Source organism: Rhinolophus ferrumequinum, chromosome 21 (genome assembly GCF_004115265.2).
Source record: "Rhinolophus ferrumequinum isolate MPI-CBG mRhiFer1 chromosome 21, mRhiFer1_v1.p, whole genome shotgun sequence".
Classification (NCBI taxonomy): domain Eukaryota; kingdom Metazoa; phylum Chordata; class Mammalia; order Chiroptera; family Rhinolophidae; genus Rhinolophus; species Rhinolophus ferrumequinum.
Window position 1 is genome coordinate 7,708,519 of NC_046304.1, and position 15,008 is coordinate 7,723,526.

Consider the following 15,008-nt stretch of genomic DNA (forward strand, 5'->3'; position numbering starts at 1 on the left):
AAGATGATGACTTTTCTAGTGAAAAATAGTTATTATAGATTCAACTGAGATAAACCCAAGAAATACCCTTATTAAACTCTATAAATCCTAGCTGGCAATAGATTTGGTGTCAGCTTTAGAACCAAGGATATAAACAATTTATTCCAGAGAAAAATACCAGGATAAAAGGTACCGGGATTATTAGATAACCTTGGTGACATTTCTACTTACAAAAGGGCCTATTTCTTTTCTTTATTAGAAAAAGAAGGATATGGGGAAAGAGGGGCTTAAAAAAGATTACTTTGAAAACGACAGACTGGAGGGACCATTGGGGGCAAAGTCTAGCACTGCAGAGGCCAGCTCGGCTCCTTTTTCATTAATCTAGGCTTCAGGCATGACGATCAGGCTGAAGAGCAAGAAATGGATCTTCGAGATAACGAGAAGGGGAAAATCTGACAGATGTGCACCAATTGAACACTCAGCTGAAGATGACTGCACATGTGAGCCTTGTCATGTGACAAGGCGACCTTGCCGGGGCCTTGCATTTGCAACTCTGAGGCTCTCAGGGCACCTTTCCGGGTCATCAGCAAGCCCCTTTAGACAGTTATGTTCTCTTGGAGTTTCACCTGCCTATTGTTTTGTACTATGGCTTCCGTGTCCCCATCCCCACTGCCTTTAACTTATCTTTCCCTTTCTGATCTTCCTTCCAATTCTCCATCTGGTGGTGTCACCCGGCACTATGCCCCAGTGGAAACCGCCTTTAAAACCGTCAATAGCATGCTCCTTCAACCTTTAATCCATTTGAGGACATTGCAACTTCTGTGGCCCTCTCCCTAGTTCCACATACCCATGGGCTGGGAAGAAGAGGAACACTTTCTAGCCTACTCTTGCTGCTTGCAGGCTATTTCTTCTGTATTCTCATAAAAACAAAACAAAAACAAACAAACAAACAAACCAAAAAACCCCAAACCAAACCAAAGCAAAACACATGGCTGTATTGTCTACTAACTTTTTAATATTCTCTGCCTTCTCCCAACTCCCCAGTGAGATTCACATTTATCAGGGGCTTTGGAACTTGTTTTAATTTCTTCCACACTTCCTGTTTCATCATTCCTGGTAAACTTTATTGTGACTATGTAACACAGCCAACATCCAACCTCATGTTTCTTCATCTTCAAACAATTTAACTCTGTTCCATTTCTGTTATCCACTCCCAATGCTTTACCTGAGACCTTAGTTATCACTGAGAACTGTCCCATTCCTGAAACACTATTCCTTCATACCTACTCATGACCATTACTTTCTGTTGTCTAATTGTTTACTCTCTTACTCCCACCTCTCTTGCTATTCTAATTCAGTGAAATGTCTAGTCCATTGGCTCCTCCATTTTTTTTCTAATCTTTACCTTTACCTTCCTCTTATTTTAATATGGACCAACAATCCTTAATTTGAACTATGATCTTACAAAATCCTCGACTCCATTGACCACTTCTACTTCTGCATCACCTAACTTTTATAAAATCTCAACCCTGGACAACTCTATTAATCAAAGAAAAATAATACATTTAGTGAATTGGAGCTACCACAAGTTCAAGATTCTCAACCTCAATGATGTTTGGTAATCTTTTCATGTCCCCAGAAGTTGGTTACATTGCTCATTTCCTTTTCCTTTAAAATTCTGAATGGACCCCTCACCCCCTTCTGCTCAGCAGTTTGCTTCACTCTCTACTTTCCTGAGAAAACACAGGCCATCTGGTAGAAATTCCTTCAATTTACTGCCATTTTGCCTGTATCTCTGAACATTCCTTTTAGGCCTCATCCCCATTTCCGTAGAAGACATGTCCTCCCTCTGCCTATCACTGATCTGTTCTCTAAATCCCATCTCTTCCTGTAGCCTCTGCCTTGAGGATACACTCTCTCTATTCACGTTCCTGCATCCTGGCACTTCAACAAATGAGTCTTTCTCCACACGTAGACTAATAATCTGCCAATCTTGAAGCCACTCTGTAAAGACCGTACTTGCTCCAACCTAACCAACTTTCAATGAACTCTTACAGAAAAGAGAATGGGGCCAGGAACAATGAAAAAGAGACTCTAAACAAGTGTTGATAATCTGTGTGCAAAGACACTACCTTGAAAATTGTTTCTTTGGACACACCTTGTAGCAGGCCTACAGAAATCTAAGTGAGCTCCTAGTAGTTCTGGCCAGAACACTGGAAAGAGAAAAAGGAGGCAGTGAAAGGTGAAGGTGGTAGATACAGCTTCTTTCTGATCCTAAAATGGAAATAACAGAATTTATTTTGTCAAAGCCAGGTAATTAGATAAAGGAATATGGAGCCCAAGCAAGATCACGCTAGAGTCAAGTGAAAGAAAGAACATAGAAGATGCCTGCATAAGAGCAAAAAGGGAAAGTCCTCTGTTGGGAAGGCCGAAGATGAAGCTATGCTTTGGAAAGGGATGAAAAAAGATGTAAAGAAAGGAGCAAACTGGGCTGCCTCCAAGAACAGACCAATTGTCATCACCATTATAATGTCATCCATTGCTACTGTACCTTTAACCTTTCAAAAACCTTTTCACATCTGAGATTTCATTTTTATCCTCACAGTAACCCTAGGAGGAAGGTATTACTGGTGATTGGAAACAAAGAATGATTGCTTTTAGGTGAAGCAAAAGCAAACATTATTGTGCACATAAGGAAATGTGGCTCCTTTAGGAAGAAGGTGATGAGAAGAGACAGTGATAAAATTAATCTTGTTAACGGATTAATCTGAGAAGGCAAGAAGGAAAGCAGTAGGAGTGGATGGTGGTAGGTTTCATGTTAAAATAGAGGCCAAGAAAAATGGATGGAATTTCTTTCTCCTTCTCTCCCCCTCCTTCAAAACTGTTGAGGAAGAAAAATCCTGGAGTAGACTAAGAGGCACAAAAGTGGTAGAAAAGCATAGATTCCTAATCATGTGTCAATGAATGAGCTTCAGGGGCTTAGAGAACTCCTAAAATCATATACAAAATTTTAGCTGTGCATTCATGCAGTTTGAGAGGGGATGGGATTTTGAAATGAGGATGAGAAAACAAATCTTTCAGCTGACTCTCAGGGTTTTAAAACCCTACCCAATATTAAGAACTGCTGTGATGAAATAAAGGCATAAAGAAATGAAGTAGTTAAGAATAGAAATAACATACTTAAAAGTGGGAAAGGATGCCAAGCTTTGTTAAGAGTCTAACTGGAATAAAACAGTAAACTGATACACAGACTCTGTCCAAGCATAGAGAGAATACATTTTCTTAATAAGCTGGGGCTAGAGGAAACGGGAAAGTGTTTGGGTCAATCAAGTGGATTCCAAACTTAAGAATAGGAGCCCATAAGGCAAACTGATTAGATCCAAGATGCAGAAAACATGGATGCCACCTAGTATATGTATGTTTTAAATGAGTGCATTAGGAAACAAATCAAACCATCAGGGAGAGGAAGAGAAAGAGAAAGGGACACAGGTGCCTAAGTAATCTGTAACTGATGAACAGCAATATTGCCGCTGGTAATGAAATATGTGTTAAGATTAAACCAAGGGCAGGGCTGAGATACTATATTTAGAGACAAATAACCAATATGAGTTAGGGAGGGGTCAGCTTGCCTGAAATGACAGAAGGCTTCAAACTACACGATGGAATAGCTGGAGGTCAACTGGCAAAGAACAGTAGGAAATTGCTCATCAACAGGGTATATAAAAGCTTTCAAAAGGAAAATATTGAATAAAAATGAGGAAATATGAAAGGAATGAAACCTCCGGGGGATAGAAGGACTACACAACTCTATAAAAGGGTGAAAGTCAGGAATAACTTAGCTGTGATAACAGCCATAAAAAGGAATGAAGTTCTGATTCATGCTACACTGTGGATGACACTTGAAAACATTACGCTAAGTGAAAAAAGCCAGCCACAAAAGACCACACAGGTGTATGATTTCATTTATAGGAATAGTCCAGAATAGGCACATCTTTAGGGTCAGAAAGTAAATTGGTGGGGACTGGGGCTGGGAGGTGTGGGGATGGTCTAGGGATGACTGCTAATAGATACAGGTTGACGTTTGGGATTCGACTGTGATGATGGCTACACAGCCTTGTGAAAATATTAACAAATTTTCAATTATAGACTTCAAATGAGTGAATTGCATGGCATGTGAATAAAATCTCACATAAATAAAATAAAATCTCAGTAAAGCTGTTAAAAATTTGGGAAGAGGAGAGTCTTGGTGGAGCTCAATTTTTATTTTTCACATCAGGGAATAGATACTGAAAATAGATAAGTTCAGAAATAGTGATGAAAGATTATTAGTAGGAAATAGAGAAGTATCTTTCAGGAGGACTAAATTCAGAAATGGGCAAAAGCACAGAGTCTGGAAAGGGGGACTGGTAGGGGAAGGGCTGGAGCTGGGAACTGTTGTGTTCCATTTTAAATTCTATATTATTGGTATTCAAAAAAGTATTTAAAATATGTTACTTGTAATTTTTAGGATATGATATAATAAAAATATATATTAAATTAGTGAATGAGAGAATTCTTTCCCTTATACAGATCTTCCCCATTCTTTGGGGCCAAGTCAGCATCGTCTCAACTACCCCCAAACCCCAGGCATATGCTGGATGTTCCTTTCATCACATGATGAATAACAGACTGCGCGTGGAGTTGTATTACATGGTCCGGGTTCTTACCTATAAAGACTTGGCTCTATAAAAGCCCATCGGGTCTTTATTTCACTTTGCAAAACGTTGTAGTTTTGATTAGCTATTCATTTCCTCATTCCTTCACTTAACATCGGTGTTCACATGAAAAGCACAGTGCTAGGAACTGAGGGTACTCTGGTGAAAAGAAAACCTAGTCTCAAGGAGCTGTCGTTCTCATAGGAAGTCACAACTGTCACTAGACAATTACAATGTGATGCACAGGAAGCAGGAAGCTCTAGGAGCCCATGGGAGGGGATCCTAGCACCTTGGAAGTCAAGTTGGGCTTCCTGGATGTGGTGACATTGAAACTGGTTATGTGAAAAATGAGTAGAGGCGAGCCTAGTGAAGGGGATGTTGGAGGGGAAACAATGTCTGGGAGAATGGGATGGCTGCTGTGTAGAGTGAAAAAGAGTGAGGCGGGGAAATGTAGGCAGAAAAGTGAGTCCCCAAAGATGTCCACGTCCTAATCCCCAGAACATGTGACTATGCTACTTTACATGGCAAAAGGGACTCTGCAGGTGTGATTAAAGACCTTGAGATGGGGAGATAATCCGGCATTATCTGAATAGGTCCAATATAATCATGGGGGTCCTTATGAGGGAAAAGAGGGGGCCCCATTTATTAGTTTGACCTCCAGAAGTGTAAAATAATAGTGGTATTTTCAGCCTAAGTTTATGGTAATTTGTTATAGCAGCAATAGGAAACTAATGATGGAAAACAGGCTGGAGAAATAGGGAGGCACTGGAGGATGAAGTCCCCTGTGAGCCCCAGTAAGGAGTCTGAATTTCATTCTGAGGGCAAGGAAGCCTGTGGAAGGATCGTACTTGAATTTCAGAACAGTCGCGCTGCAGCTACGGGAAGAGTGACGAGTGGGTGGCGGGACAGGGTCTCCTCATGAACCTTCTACTGTGGAGTCTACCTTATAGATCTAGAGCCTAGAGCAGTCCTTTCTCTGGAGATGCTCTCTGCTGCTGGTTCAGCAATGACCCTGCTTTCTGTATGGTTAGCGAATAGCAAGTACTACATAATGAGCTTTCGATCTGGAACAGGGAAACTGACAGATGCAAAGAGTGAAAGCTCATGGGGCTGGGGCAGCCGTGGCACCATGCTGAAGTTTTTTCACCTTGATTTTCCACGTCCTTCAGTGGGTCCACCCCTGGAGACAGGATGAAAAACATGGGAGTGGCTGGCCCTGATTCTTCAAAAGAGGTTGCAAAGTCTAATGGTCTTCCCACCACATATTTGCTTCCTAAAGTCTCCTCAACGAAATGTCTGCCAGAAAAAAAAAGTACATCATTGTTTATAAGTCGCAAAACAATAACATTAAAGAAATGGGTCTATAGAAATGAAAGGATGTGCTCAAGGTCCCGGGCTTGGTAGTTACAGAGCTAGGACTGACTCCATTACAACCTGTGCTGCTAGTTGCCAGCCTGCTCACCTAGATCGGGACTCCTTCTAAATCCCCGTCCATCCAGGCCACCGCTGACTCCTCTGGAAGCCTGAGTGACCAGTCATGTCACCACTATCCATAAGAAGACTGCCAGGACCTATGCTTCTGGCAGCTTGCGGGCAGCTGAATCCTCCATACTTCATCTCTCTGTGACCCTCCATTCCTACCCACGATTCACGGACTTCCAGTGTGCTCTCACGTCACATCATTCTCTGTTTCCTTTCACTTACTCCACTTCCCAATGCTCCTTTCCAAAGTGTCCCATTGTATACTGAACCAAGCACAGACGCTGCAGCATCTGGCCCAGCTCCTGGCCTTAACTCTCCCAAGGACACTGTTTTCCCTGTAGCCATCTCAGGGGGGCTCATTCTCCTACCTCTGATGCACCTCAGGACTGGGAAGGTATCACGGTCCTGCTCACTGATGATGGTAATTTCTAAACCATTTCTTCTCCACTCGTGGGGCTCCACTGAGACTCACTGCCCTGGCTGTATCACCACTACCCCTGCACACTCATGTATGTCGTCTGTTGTTCCTTTGGTCACTCTACTAATTCACTGAACACTTGGACGTTTGGCTCATGGATTTTCTCTCTACCAGCCTGAGTGACATCAACATCCATGTGGATAGTCCTCCAGATTCTGAAGAATCTTCATTTCTTCTCCACTTGAACCATCGGATTCCATGGCCACACCCTCATCCTGGTCATTACCTGGGATCATTGCCTATGTCTGAAATCATAAATAGAAACATCCCATTCTCTGACCCAAACTTTCTATCCTTACAATTTTTTCAGCAATCTACCCTTACTCCACTGATTCTCTGCCTGTATTGGTGCCACTACAAATGTAGGATTTCTAGTACCTTGGCCTCTCTGGTGTTTTTTTTTTTTTTTGGTTGTTTGTTTTTTAAACCATCCCCTTATTCTCTTCACTTCTTTCCTATCCAGTGTAATGTCCGTGGCCTATAGATTATTATTGTTTTTTAAAGAACAACTTTTCTGAGGTATAATTGAAATACCATAAAATTCACCCACCTTAAGTGTACTATTCAATAACTTCTAATAAATTCACTGAACTGTGCAATCCTCACCATAAACCAGTTTTGGAACATTTTCACCCTGCCAATAAGGTTCCTCATGACTGTTTAGATAATTGCTAATCCCACCCTCCAGCCCCAGGCGACTACTAACCTGCTTTCTGTCTCTATAGATTGCACAGCCTACGACTTCTAATCGTTCTCTTGTCAATACCTCACGTCCCTTGCCTAACTGTTATTCTAACATCCCAACTTGGAATGACCCATGCTCTACATCAACTTAAGTCTGAATCTGCACCTGGGCTGCTGTGTGCAAAGTCATCTAACGGTGAAGACTGGTGTCACTACAAATGCAGGATCTTAACAAGGTGCGCCCTCAATGCTACTCGAAATTCTTTCAGTTTCCCTGGTCAGGCTTCTTCCATTTTTCAAGATCCTATTTCGAACCTTCAGCACTCTCCTCAAATCTCCAATCCTCACACCTCCCATTTAAACACAAACTCAACCGATCATCTTGCTTTCTACTTCTCAGAGAAAATAGAAGTCATGAGGCAAAATCCTTCTTAACTTTCTGCCATGCTTCTACCACCCTAACTACAGCCATGCCCATCTCTCTCTGTGATGAAAGAGATGTCCCTCCTGCCAAGGATGACCCTTTCATCTGTTCTCTGGATCCCTTATCTCCTGCCACATTAGATGTGATGAGCATCCTTCTCGATACTGATATTGATGAGTATCTCTTTCCAAACTGTCCAGCTAGATATAAGAAAATGCATGGCAAACAGAGCAATCGGCCTCATGGGATTTTGGATGCTGGTACAAAGACTCCCATTACTAGAAACACGAGGCCTTCGTGCTCAGCCCTGCTAGCTTGGCCATGCTGAGATTGCCCCATGCCTTCCCCAGGCCTCCCCACAACCCCCTCCCTGTTCCCTACCGCATGGCATAGGTCATCCGGTCAGGCCGCATGGTTCTCATCATGCAGAGGCGCTGCACGGCTGTCTTGTTCTTCCATTCCTGGGGGAACTTCTCCTTCTCAGGACACTCTGATTCCACAAACTTTTTCCAGCTTTTGGCAGATCCCTCAATGTCCCGATCCAGATGACAGAATGCTTCCATTGATGAAAGTGCCTAGGAAATGTCAGAGAATCTTGCTCTGGAATGCACTTTCTCAGAGCTGTAATCTGCATTGTGTTGGGGTCGAGGGGTAAGATGGTACTCAGACGTAATTTTGTCTTATTTATACTTTTTTTTGGAGCCTTGACTCTTCCTGTAGATAAACTCAAGGAAGAAGAAGGATTTTGATCAGCTCATCTTTAGCAAACTGCCCCAGTAATATGCAAGGTTTAGTAAATAAGTGTTTGGGATATTAGCAACAGCAGAGACTGAGCAGCACTTGCTTGCTGGGTATCACGTGGAAAAGGGGACGAGAAGGGATGCCATGATTTTTCTAGTCATGAAACCTGGACATCTGAAGTCTCTGACTCCTCCCTTTCATTCCCATATTCACTCTGCTAGCAGTTCCTTTTCTCCTTTCTGTCAATTCCTTTCTCAAAATGTCTCCAGAATATTTGATTTTGTATTAATGCCAACTCTAAAATTTCTAGGAACTGCCTGCTTCCATAAAGTTTAAGCCCAAATGCATAACTTGCTAATGAAATCTCTTCATTTACTGCTCCCCTCCAATCATTCCAGTTGACCAGGGAGCCTACTGTCCGAGCATGTCTGCTCCCAACCGTGGAAATGTGCCAGACTCGTTCCCAACTCCATTCCTTGTTCCTTGCTCCCTCTACTTTCACCACATCAGAGGTCCTGTTCTTTTCTCCACCAAATTCTACTCCTTTCTTATGCTGGTCACGACTGATTATTATTTGTTAAGGTTCTACAAATTGTTAAAGTCCAGTGCAAAATCAGCAACCTCCCTCACATACATCCTCTCTAATCTAGAACACACAGAGATTGACTCCCTCCCACTAGAGATTGACTCAATTTTTAGATGTTTGACTGCTGATAGCTTTTAAGCCTTATCCCTCCCTCTTCCTCTTCAGATCCATATCTGAGCAAGTGGATAAGTACGCCTAGGTACTCCCTCTTTGGTGCTGGAGGGAAATTGTACCACACAAGCCCTTGCCCACTCACCCTGGCCCCATTCTCTAACTTCCATTACAAACCCCAACGTAGTCTCCTTTCCTGGCTCTCTCAAGCCATTTTCAGACTGATTGGGAGATTCCCTGCTCTCTCCAGAAAGTCTCATTATATGAGTAATAAGCTTAGGTACTTGTGCGGCATCATTTGTTTTGACATGGGAACCGATTTTAGCTAAGGGGGGTTCCATCCTGTTTCCTCAGAGTGCCCATATAACCATCACTGTCAGATACTGAATTACCTGCAGCCTTTCCATTATTACTCACCTCTGCTTGTATGTTTGGCCTCTCCAATGACATTAAAAGCTAGACTGTGTCCAAAGCACCTACCATAATGCCATGGATTTTAAGGAACTCATTCTTGGAATTCATTCACTCATTCATTTGATATTTACTGAATGCCTATACATGCCAGGTACTTGAGAATACAAAGGTGAACGAAAAAAGACATGCCTTCAAAAAGCTTACAGCCCTAAGTTCAAGAGAAAGAGGAGATGAAGGAGGCCTTAGTAGGTTCGTAGAATTCTATTGGGCAGAGATAGCAATAGAGAGAAGCGAAGGGATCAACAAGAGCCGAAGTCTGGATGGGGAAGAGTGTGGAGCATGATAGAAAGGAGTGTGATGACAGTAGAAGAATCTTATAGGCGACAAGGGGAAAGTAAAGTTGGAGAAGGTCATATACACTTGACCTGGGCTTGCCTAGGCTCTTTTCCTGTGTATGAACACCTGTCCTGGCTTTACATGCCCTTTAATATGGGGTCTGTGGCTTCCCAATGCACCCTGACCACATAGAGCAGTGAACACACCTTCATTCGTGCTGAAAAATGTCGTTGAGTCATGTGTCGGATGGTGGGGTAAGTACCAGGAAACGAGTATTCTGGTCCCAATGCCACCTCTTATGAGCCTCTTATGACTTGGACCTATTTTTAAACCTTTGTGGGGTTTGATTTTCTCATTTGGAAAATGAGGTCAAATAATTGTTGTCTGCATAGCTTATACTCTAATGTAGATACAAATGCTTTGAAGACTCTAAAGTCCTTCCTTGGGCTTTCTTGGGGTTCCTATAGTTACTGAACTGCGACTGCTGGTTTATTCATCTGTTACTCCCACAAGATTGTGAGTTCCCTGTGGGCAAGAACTTTCTTAGTCATCTTTGTGTGTCTCAGGCCTAGCAGGCAGCCTGGCACTTAGGAAATGCTCAATTAATAACGTTTGACATCTGGGCAGCCAGCGGGAAGGCTCTTGACAGGATGAGGAAAGCTACAGCTGCTGTAATTATTTCTCTCTGTGCTGAGGAACTCACTTTCATCTTCTTTCAGGCAGCCACTTCAGCCCCTCTTCCCAGCATGCATCATCATTAACCCTTCTGCAGTCCCATTACCCCCTCTGGTGTTACTACAAAACTGAGCAAATTACACTGAGCTCAGTGTTCCCAGCTGCCACGACTGGGTCTGCAACACACTGTCTTGCAGCTCTGGGTGGAACACAATTGCAACATTTAATCTCCCAAATGAGGGAAAGGCACTTCTAGCCTTCTAATAAGCTAAATGGAAATGACTAATTAGCCTAATTACATTGGACTGTGTAGCAAAATACAACTGTGCTAATGTGCCACCCAGAGTGGTAGTGAGGGGCCTTCAAAGGCTAACAGAGGCGTGCATCACAGATGAGATCTTCTAATGAAGAGCAGAACATGCCCACTACCTTAAAGTTCAGTATTTGATGAGACTTAAAAAATTCTTACAAAGGATGCTAATAAAAGCAGTATTTTATCCCAAAGATTTCATTCGTTACCTGCCTATTAGTTCTGCTGGGGAAACAAGGCAATCCATCTTCCTCATCAGATAGAATGTTTAAGAAATTTTGTTTTATCATGTCCTATTCAGTTATACTTATTTTGTTTCTTTAGGCAAAACTCCAACTGAACACTTTAAAAGACCATTCATCAAAGACTTCAATGTGCACTACACATTGCATTGTATTTCACCTGCTCGCATGCTGTACTGTGCTTGAGTTCAATGGGGCTGGACTTCGCTGTTCCACATCGCAAAACTCAGAGAAAGAGAGAGATAAAGCTTCACTCATTTGCAAAAGCCTTTGAACAACCAGATGAGCTTAGCCCACAAAACAAAACAAAAAAGCAAAGTGAAGCAACGCAAACCAAAAAACAGTCCATTTTGTGAAGAGGAATGGAACTAAATTGCACAGTAGCTTTTGAGTTGTAAAGAGTGCTTTTGAATGATTGATTCTTTATGATTCTTGCTGCGGAGGGCTTTTTGGGACAATAGAGAGAAAGGCAACTGGATTTGGCCCAATTGGGTAACTCATAATTCCTTAAAAGATTTTCCTTTTACAGAAAAATTCTATCAGGCACAACTCATATCAACCACAGCATGTATACACTTTAGAGATGGTCAATTAATCATCATAACTGTGATGGGGTGAACTGTGTCCCTCAAAAAGATATGTTGAAAAACTAACCTCCAAGATTTGTGAATGTGACATTATTTTAAAATTTCTGGTCAAGATGGCAGAGTAGGTAAATGTGCTTGCACCCTCTCACAACCACATCAAAATTACAACTAACATATAGAACAACCATCACTGAGAATCGCCTGAAGTCCAGCTGAACTGAAGCCCTACAACTAAAGATACACAGAGAAGTCACCTCGAGACTGATAGGAGGAGCAGAGACACAAAACGGGCTGGTCCCACACCTGTGTGTGACCATTAAAAATTGGGAGGGATATCTTGGCTGTGGAGGTCCCCCTGGAGGAATGAGGAGTCCTAACCCCTCACCAAGCTCTCTGGCCCAGGGTTCCAGTGCCAGGAAAAGAAATCCCTATAACATCTCGCGGTGAAAACCAGTGGAGATTGTGTCTGAGTGAGATGGAGGGTGGCTGGAGTCCCAGGTAATCCTCTTAAAAGGCCCACACATGAACTTATGTGCTAATGGACTCATTCACTCTCAGCTCCAGCGTAGCGACAGCAGCTCGAAAGTGCCAGAGACATACAAGGAGGAACTGAATTGTCTGGCTTAGGGTGAGCTGGAGGGGCAGCTTTCTCCCACAGAAAAGTGCTGGCAGAAACCATTATTTCTTTGTTGAGCCCTCCCCACTCCCAGTGAGTCTCCAAGAACCTGACTAACACTGTTTTTTCCACCCTGGTGATTCCCTGAGACCTCACGCCACCCAAATTTTGGGCACACCCAAGCCACTTCCAGTGGCTTTTCCATGCAAACAACCTGTCTTGGCTTATGCTGTGGACTTTCCCAAAATCTCTCAAACTTTCACAAAACCCAAACAAGCAGCATCTGGCCTCGGCATGCCCTGTACCTCTTCCTGAGCAGCACCAAGACTGGAACTAGTAGAAGTCTGCCTTAGTTCACTGCTTGGCCTATAGAGGAACTTCTAAGCCCAGCACAGATGGCTGCTATCTGTGGGTTGTGCTGTGGCTCATGTCAGGTGGCCCCAGAGAGGGCACAGGCTGTGACAGAATTTGGCCTGCTGCAGGGCCCCTCTCAGAAGGCGCCAGGGCTGGCACACTGGATGGTTGGCTTCAGACCAGCTGGAGCACCATCCAGCTGCCCCCACAGACAACACACCCAAGGAGCAGACTAGATGGGCGCCAGAGCCCTGCTAAAGCAAATCCTGCACAACAGCTCCTCTACTGTAGTCATGTCCAGTCCTTACATCTAATTAGCCCTAGGGTCAATTCCTCCCATTGACATGCAAACAGCTCAACCACAAAGGAGGGCACACATAACCCACAAAAGGGACACACCTGGAGCACCTGGCTCAGGTGACCAGGGAGACTATGCCACTGGACCCCACAGGACACTTACCGTATAAGTCCACTCTACCAAGACCAGGAGACATAGCAGCCCTACCTAATACATGAAACAAACACATAGAGGCAGCCAAAATGGGGAGACAAAGAAATATGTCCCAAATAAAAGATCAAAACAAAGCTCCAGGTTAAGAAATAAACAAAATGGAGGCAAGCAATCTACCAGACACAGAGTTCAAAACACTGGTTATAAGGATGCTCAATGATCTAATTGAAAACATCAACAAAGAAATAGGAAACATAAAAATAGAGATAGAAAGTACAAAAAAGAACTAGTCAGAAATGAGGAATACAATAACTGAAATAAAGGAAACATGAGTGGGAATCAACAGGAAATTAGATGAGGCAAAGAATCATATCAGTTATTTAGAAGTAGAAAACACTCAATCAGAACAGCAAAAAAGAAAAAAAGGATAAAAAAATAGGATAGTTTAAGGGGCCTCTGGGACAACATTAAGCGTATGAATATTCCCATCATTGGGGTTACTGGAAGGAGAAGAGAGAGAGCAAGGAATTGAAAACCTGTTGAAGAATAATGAAAGAAAACTTCCTTAACCTGGTGAAGAAAATAGACATACAAGCCCAGGAAGCAGAGAGTGTCCCAAACAAGATGAACCTAAAGAAGCCTACACTAATACACACCATAATTAAAGTGCCAAAGTTTAAAGACAAAGAGAGAATCTTAAAAGCTGCAAGAGAAAAGCAGTTAGCTATCTGCAGGAGAGCTCCCATAAGATTGTCAGCTGATTTATGAACAGAAACTTTGCAGGCCAGAAGGGATTGGCACAAAATATTCAAAGTGATGAAAAGCAAGGACCTACAACCAACATTACTCTACCCAGCAAGGCTATCATTTAGAATCAAAGGACAGATAAAGAGCTTCCTAGACAAGGAAAAGCCAAAGGAGTTCATAAACATCAAACCAGTATTACAAGAAATGTTAGAGGGCCTTCTTTAAGAAGAAGAACAAGAATAAAGAAAAACCTAAAACATGAATAATAAAATGGCAATAGCTACGTATCTATCAAAAATTACTTTCAGGGGTGGCCCGTTAGCTCAGTTGGTTAGAGCATGGTGCTGATAACACCAAGGTTGCTGGTTCAATGACTGCATGGGCCACTGTGAGCGGCACCGTCCTTAAAACAAACAAACAAACAGTATATTAAAAATAAACTTTCAATGTAAATGTATTAAATCCTCCAATCAAAAGATAGGAGAGCTGAATGGATAAGAAAACAAGATCCTTACATTTGCTTCCTACATCTCCTATCAGATAGAAATACACATACAGATGGAAAGTAAAGGGATGAAAAAGATGTTTCATGAAAATGGAAACAAACAAAGAAAAAAAAGCTGGGGTAGCAATACTTATACCAGACAAAATATACTTTGAAACAAAAGCTATGACAAGAGACAAAGAAGGCCCCAGTAATCCCACTTCTGGATAGTTATCTGAAGAAACCCAAAACAGTGCTTTGAACGGACATATGCATCCATATATTCATTGCAGCATTATTTACAATGGCCAAGATATGGAGGCAACCTGGGCGTTCATCAGTGGATGAATGGAGAAAGAAGAGGTGGCAGATATATACAACGCAATATTACTCAGTCATAAAAAAGAATGAAATCGTGCCATCTGCAACAACACTGACAGACCTAGAGGGTGTTGTGCTGAGTGGAGTAAGTGAGAAAGGCAAATAGCATACAATTCTACTAATATGTAGAATCTAAAGAACAAAATAAACAAAACAGAAACAAGGTCATAGATACAGAGAGCATTTTGATGGTTGCCAGCTAGGAGGGTGGTTGTGGGGGTAGATAAAAACG

General features: G+C 42.5%; 1 protein-coding gene across 1 annotated transcript in view; it reads right to left on the reverse strand.

Annotated features, from left to right (window-relative positions):
* The window catches only part of DNAH9 (dynein axonemal heavy chain 9), a 311,767-nt gene that overhangs the window by 33,355 nt on the left and 263,404 nt on the right, over positions 1-15,008 (reverse strand). Inside the window, exons 60-61 of the mRNA XM_033089991.1 lie at positions 8,123-8,316; positions 5,821-5,969 (exon numbers count right to left, since the gene is read on the reverse strand). Of these exons, the coding sequence (XP_032945882.1) occupies positions 5,821-5,969; positions 8,123-8,316 (343 nt within the window). The remainder of the gene's footprint in view (positions 1-5,820; positions 5,970-8,122; positions 8,317-15,008) is intronic.